At 40.6% G+C, this 17,796-nt stretch overlaps 1 protein-coding gene across 1 annotated transcript in view; it reads left to right on the top strand.

Annotated features, from left to right (window-relative positions):
• enpp6 (ectonucleotide pyrophosphatase/phosphodiesterase 6) overlaps positions 1–16,530 on the top strand; it is a 37,669-nt gene extending 21,139 nt beyond the window's left edge. The window contains exons 2-8 of the mRNA XM_050042174.1: positions 1,996–2,175; positions 9,063–9,174; positions 12,153–12,294; positions 12,400–12,579; positions 14,007–14,144; positions 14,967–15,090; positions 15,864–16,530. Coding sequence (XP_049898131.1) covers positions 1,996–2,175; positions 9,063–9,174; positions 12,153–12,294; positions 12,400–12,579; positions 14,007–14,144; positions 14,967–15,090; positions 15,864–16,066 — 1,079 coding nt within the window. The 3' untranslated portion in view covers positions 16,067–16,530. The remainder of the gene's footprint in view (positions 1–1,995; positions 2,176–9,062; positions 9,175–12,152; positions 12,295–12,399; positions 12,580–14,006; positions 14,145–14,966; positions 15,091–15,863) is intronic.
• Positions 16,531–17,796: the final 1,266 nt, after the last annotated feature.

The following is a 17,796-nucleotide window of genomic DNA, read 5'->3' as shown; positions in this document are numbered from 1 at the left end:
ACATTTTTAATGCATGAAAAGTGCTATACAAATAAAGTTTGATTTGATTTGATTTGATTTGATTACCTAATGACCTTTTGTTACCCTACCGTATGTGCCGTGCAAGTGTAATGGATCGCTGTTTCCATTCCACTGTATATATACACATCAATCCAAAATAAAACCTGTAATAGCTGGAGGTTTTGTTCTTTTTGCAGCAGAAAGCTGAGACTTGTGTCTTCCTTGTCATACTGTCATTACCGTATTTTAACTTACATGCGGTGCAAACGTAGTATTTTGCCATAGCCAGCAGAAATTCCCCCCAGGGACTGACCCTTTGCTAAGTCCTGCCCCTGGACGCAGACTGGCCAATCATAGCATAGTATGGAGCCGGCTCAGACCATTGACCATTCACTCCATTGACTCTAATGCAGTCGTTTTCACTGGAAAAAGATATATGTTTCTTCCCTGTTCCAAAACCAAAATCAAAGCCTGAAAAGTCTAAGGTTAGTTAGCTAGCTAGCTACTGAAGATGTAGCCTACTGAATGTGTACACAAGCTGCTTTTGCTTTTTAATGATTGTAACACGGATAAAAAAGACCTACCCTGCTACAGAAACCATTGAAACTGGTGTCATCGCATTGTGTGCAGATGAACGTTGCTTGACTTCCTCCGGAGATTCCTGCCTGTCTGGCGGTGGAGGTCCGGATGATGGCAGCAGCACGGGGGCGAAGCCAAACACCGTTTATCTGCACACACTGCGATACCACACAGCGGTTTCAATATCGGCAATGTTTCCCTTTATTTTCATTGTCTTCTGTTGCGATCAGCAGTGATGTGGTGGTTCACTTTTACTCTGTGATCTGTAGCCTATAGTTTGGCTTTAGCTTCTAAGTACGTTTGTCTTTTAAACCTTTTTTTTTGCTGCTGAGTCAGTTTGACATCCTGGATATATCCTTCAAGCACATTTTGTAGACCCCTCTGTCTGCTTCATTCTGGAATCACTATTTAAGTTTTCCAAAAATATGATAAAATTTCTTCAGGAAGTGCAGTTAGTTACAGCGTGGGCTGTACTGTTCTGCTTACTCCGACAGCTTGTCGGACCATTACAAAGGGATGGGACTTAGCAAAAGGCCAATGCAGTGGGAGATTGTTATTTGCATAATCCTTTATATATCCATGTAAAATAAAAATCATAATTGCTAGAACATTAATTCTTTTTGCAGCAGAAAGCTAAGGATTGTGTCTTATGTGTCATCACGTTGTATGTCTGCAATGACGTCATTGCAATGCGTTACGTGTGATGGAAAAACTCTTGGTGGCCCGAGATTAATGAATGATGAACCCATCACAACGCCTTTGCACTCTGCTCATAAAAATGAACATATCTCAAAAACTAAATAATGTACATAGTTCAAATAACTTACGGAGTGTTAAGAAATATGAAATATAATCTGATAAAAAAAAGTTTTTTTTTTTAATGATACAACTTCAGTACTTTTATTGATTATTATGGTTTACTGACTTACATACCTTTTTAGCTCAGTTTGTAAAGATTTTAGAGATAAAAAGAATTTAAAAATACTACTACTTACTCACAATAAGCAAAAATACTAACGTAGTCCCTGGCGGACCATTTTTATTGCAGAGTTCAAAGGGTCAATGTCAAGTTCTGTAACATTTCTTTATTTTTATTTTCCCACAATTTGGTCTAACTTAGGGTATTTTGGGCTACTCTAATTTATGCCACAATAGCAGCAATAATTAACAATTATTATTTTTCCTCCAGAGGGGCAGCTCAGCCAATGAGGGTAAATGGGCTGCTGCTCAGGCAACTTTAGCCTGTACCTGTGCAAAAATGTGGAACTAGTTAAGTGCCAACAAATGTGATGTGGTAATAATAATAAATATTTAGAAGACCATACTGTAGGTATTACTCCTATGTGTAACATGGATAGCATTCACACCCAATAACAGCTGTAGGCACTCAGACTATGTCATTTTTTGTTGCGTCAGGCCGTCACTGTGACATTCATCACATGACTGGAAACTACATGTGGGATGAAGCCTCAAAGAAGGAATTCCTGATTGGGACCAACCCCGACAGTCGACTGCCTCTGTGGTGGGATGGATCAGAACCGCTATGGGTCACCCTGCAGAGACATGGAAAGAATGTCTTTATGTACTACTGGCCAGGTGAGCACACACTATGTTAACTTGAACACTCAACAGATACATTTCTAAATGAATCAATACAGGTGGCGTGACAGCTTGTGTTGTTCTCACACTGTTAGGGATTGAATGCAACCCAAAGTGTATTTTTATGCTTTAAGTCAATGTTCTCCTCTTTAACATGTGTAGCTAGAGTGCTTATGAAAGGGGTTCTTACGCTCAGTATTGTGCCTGAACCGTGTGCAGACACAGTTGGTACACTGAAGCTGCTGCTGCAGTGTAGTGGGCTGTGTCAGCCTTAAAGATTGATCATGTAATTTTTATCTTCTCTGCCTTTTAACTGAAAGACAACAGTTAAGTTAAGAAGAAAGATTAATAGTGGTTTGTAGTTGAATGGAAGGTAATGTTCTCAATACAAGTCAGCTCTCAAAATTGTGATCTGACGTTATCACCACTAAAAAAGCAGAATGCACTCAGGTCATTCATACCTGCCAAATATGGGTAAATATTAGCAGCTTAAGAGTTCATTCCCACAATGCCAATAAATCCAGTGTTGTCATACGTAGTACATGGGGTAGCCCCATCGCTGTAACTGCTGAGCTATAGTGCAATCAGTAGTAGAACCGTAATCTGCTGTGTAGAGTTTCAAAAACTGTCATGCTACCGACTGGAGACCCCGCCAAACCAAGAGGTATACTTTTTATCATATCTCTTAGGTGCTCTATTCTTTTTTTTTTTTTTTTTAAAGCAGCTGTGCGGAACTTTTCGTTTTCGTTGATTATAGCGCCCCTTTGGTCGAAGCGGTATGACACCCACAGCCTAGTGTCGTAAAATCTCGACTGCAACTGGCAATTACCGCATGCGTTTATTTTGGAGGGCGAGAGGATTAACTAATGTCAGGTCAGTCCAAGTAATTAGTGGAAACAGCAAAATGACTCAGTAAATTCTCCTGTCATGTTTCTGTTCTGATCTAATTCTAACACAGCAAAGCTGTTACCTGCAGCCTTCGCTTGCAAAGCTAACGCTACTAACTTCAGGTCAGTCCAAGTAATTAGTGGAAACATGCAAACGTTACACAAGTTAGCAGTAAAGTAAGACCTGTTCATAAATGTTCTGGTGTAGCTCTGAATTTCTTATAAACTGAGGACAACTGCCTGCTGTATATTCGTGTTCATGGTCACAGTCACAGAATTTTGTGGCGTTTGTTGTATTAGACAAAAGCGGTTCACATCAGCTACATTTAGCTTGCTTATAACTTCCATGTTGTCATGTATTGAAGTGAAACAACGTCTAACAAGTTGCGGTATATTCTCTAAATAAAAACAAAAATTACATACCTGTCGATTAGGAAAAGGGCCAACTCGGGATCAGTTTTAAAACCTTTCAATTCTCTCAGCTCTCTCCACTTGGTGAATGCCCGACCGAGGTTTACACGAGCCCTATCACTGTCCCGTATAGCCTTCTTCTGTTCTTTTTCTTTTAGATGGTGCTCCTTCGTTATCTGCCATGACATCAAAAGTACAACCAGGTTCTTATAGATACATCTCTGGTAAAACTGTTATGTGTTCTGCCCGTTGCGTACCGCTTACTTGGAGAACACTCTCTGTAAACCAGCTCCTTCTTCTTCTGTGGTTTAATGACTGCGGGCCACTGCGGGCATGCAGACTTACTTCCGCCTCGGGTGCCATATACTGGTTTGCTGACTTCCGCTGTCCGTCCGACCCGCGCGAGGCTACGCTAAATAGTCACTGTTGGGTTCAAATAAATATGCAGATCTTCAAGGGGGGGTGATACGAACTAGGGACAGTTTTATTAATGGTAAAAAGTTCCGCACAGCTGCTTTAAAGATTACTTTTTGGGGCTTTTTGCCTTTAATGAACAGGACAGAGTGAAATGGGGTGAGAGAGAGAGAGTGGGGGTTGACATGCAGCAAAGGGTTGCAAGCCGGAGTCAAACCTGCGACCGCTGCAGCGAGGCATCGCCTCTATACATGGGGCGCCAGCACTATCCACTACGCTACCGACGCCCCAGTTAGGTGCTCTGTTCTATCATTCCAATTTATTAGGACTTTGTCATCCCATTTGTTTTTAATGACTTCAAATAATGTTTGGTTTTTTTAATTAATGCTTTTTGAAGGTACCAATGTGATGGATTCCTGAGGGACCTTAGTCAAAAGCACCCCATTCTTCTGAGTTCATGTTTGCCATGGGTCCTAATTTAAAGTATCACACAGTGTCAGGGGAGGCAGGGACACTAATCAGTTAGTTCGGGTCATTCAGGTCATTCTGGAGGAGACAGACACAGATGCAGCAGACACAGATTTCCTATTGAGCTCTTTAACAACCCTAAATACAACTCTTCCCTAAGGTTGTATAATGTTCAAAGTCAGAAATACATTACACCATTTCATAGTGAAGGTGTTTTATGACTATCAAATTCAGTTGATCAAATTAAGGAAAACTCCATCTGCTGTTGTGGACATTCAATGCTCAGCTGGAAAATCTAATCATATAAGGTGTAAACCCAGCAAATGATTGCTCCTCCTGTCACATGTCAGTAAGCCTAGAGCACATCTTGAGCCAAATCATGAGCTATAACTGCAGTTCTTTGTAAACACCATTTATTTTATACTGAACAAAAATTTAAACACTTTTCTCCCATTTTTCACAGGTTTATGTTAGAGATCTAAGACTGTTAGATCTCCGCTGTTCCATCGGTGTGTGAGTGCATGTGAAAGGTTACTGAGTAACAGGTGGCACCAGGTATGGTAGCCTCGGCCACCAGTACGTGAATGTGTGTGCGACATGTAGTGTTAAAGCTTTGAGTGGTCAGACGACTTGAACAGCACTACACAAGTGCAGTCCATTTGATCACACACCACAATGCTAAAGATGTATCAGATTTTGAGGGAGCGCCCCACTGGCATGCTGACTACAAGAATGGCCACCAGAGCTGCTGCCTGTGAACTGAATATTCATTTCACTATAAGACATCTCCAATATCGTTTCCCTGAATTTGGCAGCACATCCAATCATCGTCACAATCACACAAGTCAGTTACAAGGAAAAACTGCTGTCAGGTCAAGACCCTGGTGAGGACGATGAGCATGGAGATGAGCTTCCTTGAGACAGTTTCTAACGGTTTGTGTAGAAATTCTTCGGTTGTGCAAACCAACCGTTAGCTGCCCGGATGGCTGGTCTCGGACGATCTTATAGGTGAGGACACTGGATGTGGAAGTCCTGAGCTGGTGTGGCTATGTGGTCTGCGGTTGTGTGGCCAGTTAGATGTACTGCCAAGTTCAGGGAAACAACACTGGAGACATCTTATGGTATTTAAAAGGAACATGTATTGAAATGAACATTTAGTTCACAGGCAACAGCTCTGGCGAACATCCCTGCAGTCAGCATGATAATGGCACACTCCTTCAAAGCGTGTGACATCTGTAGCATTGTGTTGCAATCAAACTACACATTTTAACGTGACTTTTTATTGTGACCATCCCAAGGCACACCTGTGTGTAATGATGCTGTTTAATCAGCATCTTAATATACCACACTTGTCAGGTGGATGGATGGTGTATGGATCCTTAACATAAGCCTGTGAAAAAAATGGGAACAAAACCAGAAGTGTTGCCTTCAGTGTACATTATGTACAAACTGAAAAAAATAAATAAATTTGAATTACATTTATTTATTTTTGGGAGTCAGGGAGTCAGAGAACAAGAACAAGGTATCTATCCACTGTTGTCTTGAAAGACAACAAATTTGGTATGATTGTTGTTTATTTCAGTTATTTTATATTTATATTTTATATTGATAACACACATCATGTTTACTTGAAATCACTGAAAACTAAATGATACCTGAATCAAAGGATGGTAAATATCCTTATCCTAAGTATTCATGTAAATTGTACTTGGGATAAAAGCTGCAATTTGTATTAAAAAAACCCCTATCTTTTTGTTTTACACAATATGCAGATTAGGTGAAATAAGTTAATTCTTTGCTATGATGGTTGTTTCTTAGAGTAGTATACTCCTGAGCCCAGTCAGTAGTCCTTTTGTGTTAAATATGTTGGTAGGATGAGAAAAAGAGTCCAACCTGATGTGAGGTACTGTTTACATACTGATGAAGGCACAGCTGTAATATCTGTGCCTTTAGCTCTGCTTTGCTTAGAAATAGAAGCTAAATACAAAGAGATATAAACTCAGCAGACTAATCACATGACGTGCAAACTCGATCTGAACTTGTTGTACTATGATATCAGTTATTGTATACATATCTTGTACAGATAAGTTGAAATGTGTGCAGACATTCATGGTCATCAGAAGTGATAAGATAAGAGAGACTTTGTCATCCATCTATAAACAGTGTAGTGCAGTACATAGAGGAACAAACTGTATAGGTTACTTGAAAACAAGTCAGATGAAATCATATGCTCTGGTGACATAATGTTCTGAGGTTTCATTTTATATTAAGAAGTCAAATACTGCTCAGCTGACAGGCCGTCTATGTTTCTGAGATTTGGTCTTGGGAAAAATATATAAAGATTTTATTAGATTTATTGTCTGTCTGTCTGTCAGTGGACAGATTCTGTCAACGCGATTGCATCGCAATCATGCAAGATGCATTCATGAAACTTTACAGGTGTGTAGCTGAAATCAAGGAAGGACGGGAAGTAGGGGGTAGGAAGTAGGGAAGGGGCCATTGGCTGGTTGTTCTGGGCCTACCCTGGGGTCTCTTATCAGTTAAATGGCCTCTTGTATTCACAGTGTTATTCCTTTGGGGCCTCATTTACAGATAGTGTATATGCACAGATCTGTGCTTAAACTGTGCATACCAATGTTTTAGTAGAAATCTAGGATTCATCATTATTTTCATACCTGAATTTGTTAGAAGTACCTCAGATCATGCGTATGTACGCACATATGATGAAGGCCTGGGTGAAAATTTAAACACACACCATTTAACTAAATGCATAGCATATTAAAACCATAATTGTTTGAAAAGGCTTTTATAGACAACATTTAAAACCATTAATTCACTACTGCATTGGTCAAATGTATTCAGTAACTATGAAATTGACACCCTTTCATCCTCATCAATTATTTTTTCAAAAATCCAACTATAAAAACAGAGTGTCCCAGTTTTTTTATCTTATAGAAATTGCGTATATGTTAATAGCCAACTAATTAATTGGTAGCCTATTAATAGGCATCCAGGGTATATAACAGATTCTGATTTACCTCCAAGCAGGTGTTAAGATGTCATATCTAACCTTGCTGGAAGATATTACAGGCTGTGCCTTTAGTCATCAGAGACCGACATGCTTGAACAGAGTGTTTGAGGAGAGTGATGAACGGATGATCAGCAGTTTCTGACTGTCACAGACGCTCACTGATGGCCCAACACTTGTGTGTCAGGGCCTTAATATGTGTGTCAAAACAACTTTACCACTTTCTCCATGATACTCCTCTGGGCAAATGTATTTCCTTTATATAGAGAAATGGGGCTGTGGCAGTATGCTGATTGCAGATAGCGGGCATGCTGCTGTCAATTAGAAATGGTTTGGATTCTCTAACATAGGTACAATGATAAGAACAAAGTCAGCCAGTGCACGTGTCATGAATATGACAGTGATTATGCATGTGCACTTTTTTGTGCAGAGTAAATATATTTCTACGCGCATATTAATGAATGAGGCCCTTGGTCACTACCCAACGCTCATGACCATGGCCATAGCTGAGGGCTGAAATGTAGATAAAATGGTAAATGAAAAGCTTTGCTTTTTCAGCTCCCTCTTCACGACAACAATCTGGTACAACACATACACTACTGCTGAAGCTGCACCAGTCCACCCATTGATCTCATGCTGCATTAAACTCTCACTTGTAAACAAGATCCTGAGATATCTGAAGTCCTCTACATGGGGCAGCAACTCATGCCCAACCGGGAGGGGAGGAATCCATAATTTTCAGGGTTAGCCCCATGGCTACTGACTTAGAGGTGCTAATTGTTACCCTGACTACATAACACTAGACTGCAAACCGCTGTGCTAAAGGTCGCAGTCACAAAGAGAATCATATCATCTGCAAAGAGCATCACCGGACACTCTCCTCCCTTGGCTCTGCCTACAAACAGAATCTGGGACAAGGGACAACCCTGACCCCATTGTAAGGAGTTGTGGTTGTGTATGTTGTGGTAATTTAAGAACCTGCTGGTGAGCACCTGCAGTGAAGGAGGCTGTCAAGCTTAAGAAAGAGACCTTTTGGGCTTGGCTGGCCCAGGGTTCTCCTGAAGCAGCAGACTGGTACTGAGATCTTATGCACATTCAGCATTGTATCTCCATGGAATTCCTAGGCCTCACAGGCAGACCTTCATCCAAAGTATTTTTTCAAATTATCCTGTGAAATCTTTTGGAAATTGAGTGTATGAAGTGAATGAAGTGCATTTCTTCTATTTACAGTACATCCTCCAGGACTATGATGCCTGCTTTTCCACATCTTATTAATAAAATGTCCCCACCTTGAGAAAAGGTTGTTATAGTCCCCATTTGCAGACTTTTACACCACAATTGTTGACATTTAGCTATTTTCCAGAGTCTAAAAAATGTAGAGCATGTGAGTTGTTATAGGACCATGCTGTATTAAGTATTTTACATTAAGAATACCAGAAAGTATAGTATAGTTTATAAGGTGCAATTTATGTTTACTGTTTGTTTCTGAGATGTTCCTGAGGTGAAGAGTTATTAGCACTGAACCACCAAGTCAACCTCTTGAGCACAAATGCCCAATCATAAAGTTCATAGTTGGGTAAGAACTAAATTCAAGACCAGTGTGCTTTAATATACAATGTTAATTATCCCCAAACTGTCTTAAATAATGCAATAATCTTATGTGTGTTTGTCTTCAGGCTGCGAAGTGGAAATTCTGGGTGTCCGTCCAACATTCTGTGAGGAATACGTCTACAACCCATCAGAGAAAAACCTCACAGACTCGATAGAGGATGCTCTCAATGTCCTAAGGTAACAACATAATGATGTGTGATCCATGGCTTACTTTAAGAGCTGAAAAGAGATGGCAACTTGAGAGTTTGTAACAACATTTGTAACAACGCTCATAAAAATACAGCCTTGGAACAGAGCCTCTCTTAACAGTATGTCCTGTGGCTTGCACCTCATGTTTAGATAAGGATGTTAGTTTTTAATGAACACCATTTCCAACAAAATTTGATGTTCAAAGGCTAAACTGGGCATAAGAGGTGAGTCCATTAGCGAGTCAAGGGGTCGCAGTCAGCTCAGACAAGTCTATAACAGCAGCACAGAGAGGACTGTACTCTAGAGGACTTTAGACAGCAGAGATTACAGTTACAGTATTGAAAAGTGACAAGCCTGGTATACACTTTGTGATTTTGGGCTGTCCTGGTCAAAAGATGACCAATGTGAAAGAAACATGGTGATATCTTATGTCACACAGTGAGAGAGGTTCAAGGACGGCTGTTGTCACGGTCTTGCGAATAAGGACAGCTGTGTAACTTGTCTTATGATCTACGTCTACCAACCAACCCATTGAAATGCAGCATGAAATGACGCACTGGTGCTAGACCCAAACAAACAGACAGATAGCAGCTCGCTATGGAGGCAAAATGCGCTAAAAGAAATGTGTGGGATTCCAGCACCTTGTGAAAACCTTGTGGAGTTGAGGCAGCAGAAGCCTTGCCTGTATGATGTGTCCTCCAGCTCTTTACCATGATTGCATAAAGTGGGAAGAAGCATGAAAGGAAATAGTGGCGGAGTTGCAGCTGCCAGGTGAGCAACCTTTAACAAAAAGAAAAGTATATACCTAGGGAGCCTATCTATGTTTCCAGGGTTCTATGTTTCCCGGGTTCTATGTTCCCCACTTAACCCTGCAAAAAAGGTTCTATGTTCCCCGCTTACACAAAAAAGGTTCTATGTTTCCCAGGTTCTATGTTGCCTGCTCAACCAAGCGGGAAACATAGAACCCTTTTTGTGTAAGCGGGGAACATAGAAGCTTTTTTGCAGGGTTAAGTGGGGAACATCGAACCCGGGAATCATAGAACCCTGGAAACACAGGGTGACCCCCCTAGCAGCTAGCAAACACACACACAGACACACCGCAGTATATAGTGCCCATAGAACTTTAGAGTATTTAATAATGTGACCTACTATGTTGTGCTTCACAGTTGGAGTAACCCGTGATAACCTGCGCAGCATCCTTGCACACTCAGTTTGAGAAGCTATTGAATCATATGTTTGCTATCCTATCCACTAGGCGCTGTCATCAAACTTGGTGTCATACCCAAGTTTATTAGATCCATGTTGCACAGTGTTGCTGCACTGAACTTAAAGGGCTGCTAAAATCTCACAGTCTGTAGGAGGCTTTAGGTAGAAAGTGTCAATGAGATTTATGGATAGGGATGACACCAAGTAACAGTTACATAAGTACAAACCTCCACACCTGTTGTTTTTATGCCTCTGTGATAGCGACAGCCATGGCAGGAGGCATTATTTTTTTGGGCTGTCCCTCTGTGCGTATGAACCATTCTTGTGAATGCAATATCTCAAGAAGGCCTTGGGGTAATTACCCCTAATTTGGCTCAAATGTCCACCTGAACAAAGGTCAAGGACATTGTGACCTCAGAGCTCAAGAATTCATATGCTAATTATGACATATTTCCCACAAATGTCTAATAGGATGCAATGATGAAGAGATGACATTTTATATCCAAAGGGTCAAAGGTCAACTTCACTGTGACATCATACTATGAATGAACAGAAGGGGAGACATTTGGTCAGATACTGAATGGTGACACTAAACCTGGGTGTCCACCTTGAAACTGTGCTGATTGTACAGGTGTTCTGTGCTGCTGGGGAAAGATGTGTGTGAGAGGGTCACATTACTAAATAATCTAAAGTTTTGTGGGCACCACAGTATATACTGCTGTGTCTGTGTGTGTGTTTGCTAGCTGGTAGGTTGCTCACCTGGCATTTCCTTTCCATTTCCTTTCCTTCCATGCTTCGTCCTCCTTTAAGTGATCATGGTACAAGCTGGAGGACACATCATACAGGCAAGGTTTCTGCTGCCACAACTCCACAATGTTTCCCTCTTTTCTGGAATCTCACTTATGTCTTTTAGTGTGTTTTGCCTCCATGGCTATCTGTCTGTTTGTTTGAGTTTAGCGCCAGCGCGTCATTTCATGCTCCATTTCTATTGGTTGGTTAGTAGAGGTAGCTCATAAGGGCAGTCACACAGTGAGATGGTCAACCCAAATTTCTGACACTGTCAGAATTTTATCCCAGGGTGTCTTTGATGGCAAGACCGTGACAACAGCCGTCCTTGAACCTCTCTCACTGTGCGATGTCAATCAATCAATCAATTTTATTTATAAAGCCCAATATCACAAATCACAATTTGCCTCACAGGGCTTTACAGCATACGACATCCCTCTGTCCTTATGACCCTCGCAGCGGATAACGAAAAACTCCCCAAAAAAACCCCTAGCAGATGTAGAACTACTATTTTAGAGCCACGACCAAAGATATTGCTACGTTTCTTTAATGTGGGTCATCTTTTGTCTGGGACAGTTAAAAATCGCACAGTGTATATTGGGCTTAACATGGAGTATGACTAAGCAGAGAAAATCATTAAGACTGAATGAAGAGAGAATATTTGCATGTTTTATTGAATATTCTTGTTTGTTATTTTTTGTATTTAAACTACCCACTGTATAAAAGATTGATCTGTTTCATATATGCCAAGATTATATCAGGACCATTTTGCTGATGACGTGAAATGGTTTTGATTCACTTTTATTTTGTAACTGCAATCTACAACTATGGAATTTTGTAGGTCCATGCTTTATCAGTGACAATATAATTTAGCAATAATGTAACTACTTACATAATGACAATAATGGTAGTGGCTATGTGTGTGTGTGTGTGTGTGTGTGTGTTTGTGCGTGTGTATTTGTGCGTTTGTGTAGGGCAGGCCAAGCGAGCATGGCAGCAATATATTATGAGAAAATAGATGTGGAGGGCCATCACTTTGGTCCAGACTCTCATCAGGTCAGAACAGCTGTGCGACAGCTGGATCTCGCCATGCAGACACTCAACAGCAAAATCAAAGTTAGTGACATCACTCCTGTTGTTACAACAATTACAGCTACTACTGCTTTTCCTGTCACAAAGTTTAATTTTCATCTGTTTTGGTTGCTTGTGACACTCTTGCAGGAGAAAAACATGGTGAACGAGCTGAACATTGTGCTATTTTCAGACCATGGTATGACAAAGATCCAGTGGATGGAGAAGGTCATAGAGCTGGACAAGTATGTCAACATGTCAGCCATTGTCAAGATGATGGACAGAGGACCAGTGGTCAGTCTGTGGCCCAAAGATAACAAGTACCAAGAGGTGAGGCCAGAATCAGTAGTTACTGCTCTGCCGTGATGCTCTTTGTGATTAAGAAAGTTACATATAACCATTATGAAATGATTCATGGAGAAATTGATTAGGTTCTTGTATATAGTAAAAAAACTGTAAAAACAGGTACAGGTTATGTGTCTGCAGTACTTTATTAATTAAGTGCCACTGTTCTGATATTAAATTGATTGCCACAAAGCTTGTTACAGGTTGTGGTCCTCTGCAGGAATAAAAGCCCTCGCCACAGCAGAGAGCCAGGATTTGCTTTGTTCATGGCTGAGAAGCCAGTGAAGGCTCACATTCTTCTTACTGCTCTAGTGAGTGGTTGGTCAGTGTGCCTGTGTGGACCCCTCAGTCTTGCACCCTCCTGCTAAAAGTCCTTATTAGCAGGTAAAAAGAAGCAACTGGTGACAAGGCCCCCAGAAATGCAGCTCAGCATTGCTGCCAGGTTTTCCAAGTGGCCACTCATGGTATTGCAGTGAAAAAATTCCCTGTGGCCCAAAAAGCATTTTCCCCATAGACAACTGTTATAAAAGAGACATCTGTAGGGGATCAGAGAAACAACAAAAATAATTTCTGATTTTGTTTAAATAAGATCTGATACTGGAAGTTTGTGACACGTGGCACCTATCTGCAGAGCAGCAGAGTACAAAAGAAGTTATCTGCTGCAGAACTTTGAACATAGGTTGAAGAGAAGACACTTTTGGAAATGCAGGTGTGTATTCATACTGGAAGAGGAAAGTTAAATGTGGGAAAATAATAAACAGTCTACTGTTGTCAGCTCAACAGAAATCAGTGGGGGTTTTTTGAGTTATGTAAAATAAATGTGGGAGATTTTTGTTTAAAACCTTAAAATATGTTGACTATAAACAAATAAACAATAATTATATGATGGTTGTTAAGTTGTAGAGCATACAACCAGAGTTATGAGCTGAAATAAGCTGCCACTATCAGTCGAGCTAAGGGGCCCTGCAGTGTTAAGGACTATGCACAACGCTTTTCAACTTAATGCTTATGCATTTCATTTGTTATTAACATTAAAATATGAATCCATGTAGCTTTAATGACACCGGATCAACCAGTTTCCAGGTCATGCAAGTGTTGATGAAGAAAGAATAATGAAATAGGGATTTGGGGTGTATCTGTATTACCAGTGACATCTTTAAAACTGCAAGCGAGGAACTTGAAGAATAGGGTTTGACATGTAAAGGGTCACGCATTTCTTTCTGCAGCTGTCTGACCAACCAGCAGGAGGCACTAGTTAATAAAGCTACTTTTTTGTAGAAAGTTGCTTTATATGTAAGGTTTGTTATTAAAACAGTTTAATTAACACTGTTAATGCATGTCTTTGTGTATATGTGTGTGTGTGTGTGTGTGTGTGTGTGTGTGTGTGTGTGTGTGTGTGTGTGTTATGCCAGGTGTATGCCGCATTGTCCCAGGTGCCTAACATGCGTGTCTATGCCAGACAGGAGATCCCTGAACGTTTCCATTTAAAAGGAGGGAAGTTTGTTTCCCCCCTGACACTGGTCGCTGAGCCTGGCTGGTTTATCACAGAGGTAACAGATAATACTACACTTGTATCAACACATTTACAGGGATAAAGTCTACATCTGTTCACCTGCTGATGTTTTTGTACTCAGAGCAACTGCATTATAAGTGAATGCAAAAATACAGGAGGACACAAGCTCAGGGTGTCCCATACTGAGACGAAGATGTGTAAGTTTTACCTTGAGGGGGAAAATTGTTCTCATTCCGAGGCTTTATGACTGTTCATCAAGACATTTCATTGCCTGTTTTATCTTCACTTGTTACAGCTATTTTATTTTGACACTTGGTCCTTATTAACAAATTGCATTTGTTCAGTTGTCATGGCACTAACTATAGATGTTCTTCCCATGAATTTGAGCACCTCAGGGATTTTCATCCATGTTGACTTAAAGGTTAAAGATTTCATGAAGAGTTTTGACCATTGATAGGCCTATGGAGCAGTTTTTCTATGAATGGAGCCTCATTATATTTGTCTCACACATGAGGATGCACATGCACAGGGCTGGCACAATACACGTTTCTGCCAATGTTTTCACACTATTCCACTGATCTACAGGTGGCAGTAGCACCTTTAAGCTTGTTGGTTCTTTCTTAGCCTTGAAAACAGCAGTTTCACCACAACAATCTCACCTCAAGATCCATTTTGTAGATATTGTGAATCATATGTGGATTGATATTGTTGCAGCCATCAAAAATCGATAAAACCTTACTGCATATATACTTTTCTTTTTGTTAAAATAGTTCTGTGTTCTTTGTTGTGTGTGTGTGTGTGTGTGTGTGTGTGTGTGTGTGTGCGCACGCATCATATGTGTTTGTTTTTGTGTCTCCAGAACAGGGCAAAACTCCCATACTGGAAAAACGAATCTGGAGAGCCCTCGGCATGGCAAAATGGTTGGCATGGTTACGACAATGAATTTCTTGACATGAGAGGCTTTTTTTTGGCAACAGGACCCGGTAATAAACAAGTCATAATTTAAAATAACAATCAGGGCAATATTATACACCTGTGTCTGTCAAGCAAACACCCTGCTTTACAGTGCTATCTACGATGGCCGTGAAGTTAAAGCACAGCATCATTTCAGAAAACATATTTCACAAAACACAATAACATTTCACAAAACATGTAATTTCACTATGGTTTTGGGAAATGTTGCTGTTTTTCACTGAAGTGTCAGTTTTGTAAAATGCTTGGTTTTATGAAATGATCCTGTGTTTTCTGATATGTCGTGTTTTGTGAAGTGATCCTATGTTTTGTCACATGTCTTGTTTTGTTAAATGTTGTGTTGCGTAAAATGATCCTGTTTTGTGACGTGTTCTGTAAATTTTTTTTTTTTTTTTTTTTTTTCTCTGTGTTTTGTTGTGAAATTGCCTTGTTTTGTGAAATGCTGCTATGTTTTATGAAATGTCATTTTGTGGAATGTTTTGTTAAATATTATGTATTCTGAAATGTCATGTTTTCTGAAATGTTGTGATTTGTGAAATGTTGTTTCTTGAAGTGTTGTTGTGATTTGACCCTTAGGGTTCACCATAGCTATCTGTCTGAAAGCAACCACACCATTCTCCTGTTATCCACTGTGTATTCAAAACATGACCATTATGACCATACAGTGGGTTCCTAAGTTATCTAGACATGACCCAGAAGTGAAGAAGTTAAATATTTGTATATTCTAATATCAAGATATTTATTTGAGATGTTTATCTAATTATCTTTACTTCATTTCATCCAGAGTTCAAGCGGAATTTTCGGGCGGCTCCAATTCGAGCGGTGGACATCTACAATGTAATGTGCTGGACGTTGGGGGTGAAACCTTTGCCCAATAATGGCTCCTGGTCTCGGGTAGAGTACTTCCTGAATGGCTCTGATGGTCCATCCCAACCCACAACCCTCTTTTGTGTGGGTTTGTTAGGAATACTGCTTGCACTATGGTAATGAAGAATTGAACAGTTGAGTGTTTATGGCACCCAATGGAAGCTAGAAATTATCTGCTAGAAAGACTTAGAACATTACACCATGTAGAGGCCGTTGCATCTAAACGTAAGGGAAGAGAAATGAAAGAGGCTGGAAAATTTCACCATGAAATGATTAGAGCATTCTTGAGGACCAAGAAGCTGAGGCCTTAAAAGAGTTTTCCATGATCTCATCCCAATCCTTCAATAGACTGGGCAAAAAGAATCCTACAAACCCACAACACCTTAGACAGGACTTCCATTTTGGATCCTTACGAGCCCTAAACTCACAGTTTCTCTTCTTTGTCCAGCTCTCCATGTCTGATCAACATGTCTTGATGTCTGTGGTACACACTTTAAATGTCCAACAAAACAACTAAATGTTAACCTTTACATTTGCTTGAGCATTTTCAGTTTTGGCTGTTTTTTAAAGTTTTTTTTCCTCTGCAGTTTCTCGTTTCATTCTTTGTCAGTCATGGTTGTAGAGCGACTATCCAAAAAGCAAAAATATAGTCGCCAAGAGGCTAAGTAGGGGAAAAACTTTACCTGCCGGACGCGCTGGCATGTCAACAAATCTTCGCTCCAAAGATGTTGCGTTTTACATATTTATTGCTGATAAACAGTGAAACAACTTCTCAAAGTCTAAAAACAATTCCTTTTGCTAGTGTTGAACGATCAAAAGCGGTCAGCAAAAGTGAGACTTCCCCCCTCACCCTCTCAGTTCATTCATAAGAACCGCCCGGTGAAGAACAGCTGATTTTACTACTACCGCTGCTGACGTACCACCAACACCACGTGACTCACATCCTCGTAAGTGACCAAATATGGCATGCAAAGAAACTTAATACAAAATACTACAATAACAATAGCTGGCACCTACATTCCGGCCCCATAATTATTACAGTTGCCCCAGTAATAATTACAAATACATAAAACACATAAGCAAACTATACAATTTATCGGGCCCTTTACATTTATCCCTTTTTTGTGTGTTTTTTGCAAGGTGTCCATAGTCCATTGTATGTATAAAGTTCATGGTAGATCTTGATCCAGTCTTCTTGAGCCATGTCATGTCAAGTCATGTCTAGGACAGAGGTTACCAGCACATGTCCTAAGTGAGTCACCACTCACGTCAAGTCTAAGTCAAACAAGTCAAAACAGCCTTCAAGACTGTGCCGACTCCTGAAGAAGGCCGATCTTGGTCACAGGTCCACTGAGAGTGCTGGTCTGGGTCTTAATTTTGACCTGCCGCACTAGTCCTCTCCTGTCTGGCACCGCCTCAGTGACTCTTCCAATGACCCAGGAATTCCGAGGAGCAGAATCGTCCACTATTAGCATGATGTCCCCAGGAATGAAATTCCTCTTGACCTTTGTCCACCTCTGGCATTCCTGTAGTTGTGGCAAATACTCCTTAGTCCATCTTTTCCAAAACAAATCAGAAATATATTGGACCTGCTTCCATCTGCGACGTGCATAACTGTCCTCCTTGTGAAACAGACCAGGTGGTAAACAGGGCTTGGTTTTGAGAAGTAGAAGATGGTTGGGTGTCAGTGCTTCCAAGTCATTTAGGTCAGTGGATTCCTTGGTAAGGGGTCTGCTATTGAGAATAGACTCAGCCTCACAGAGGACTGTCTGGAGTCCCTCCTCATCCAAACTTTGTGCTCTCAAAGTGGCATTAAGAACCCCTCTGATGGAACTAATCAACCTCTCCCA

Source organism: Epinephelus moara, chromosome 4, assembly GCF_006386435.1.
Source record: "Epinephelus moara isolate mb chromosome 4, YSFRI_EMoa_1.0, whole genome shotgun sequence".
In the NCBI taxonomy this organism is placed as follows: Eukaryota; Metazoa; Chordata; class Actinopteri; order Perciformes; family Serranidae; genus Epinephelus; species Epinephelus moara.
The sequence above is the reverse complement of the archived record's forward strand: the minus strand, read 5'-3'. Positions and strand labels throughout refer to the sequence as shown.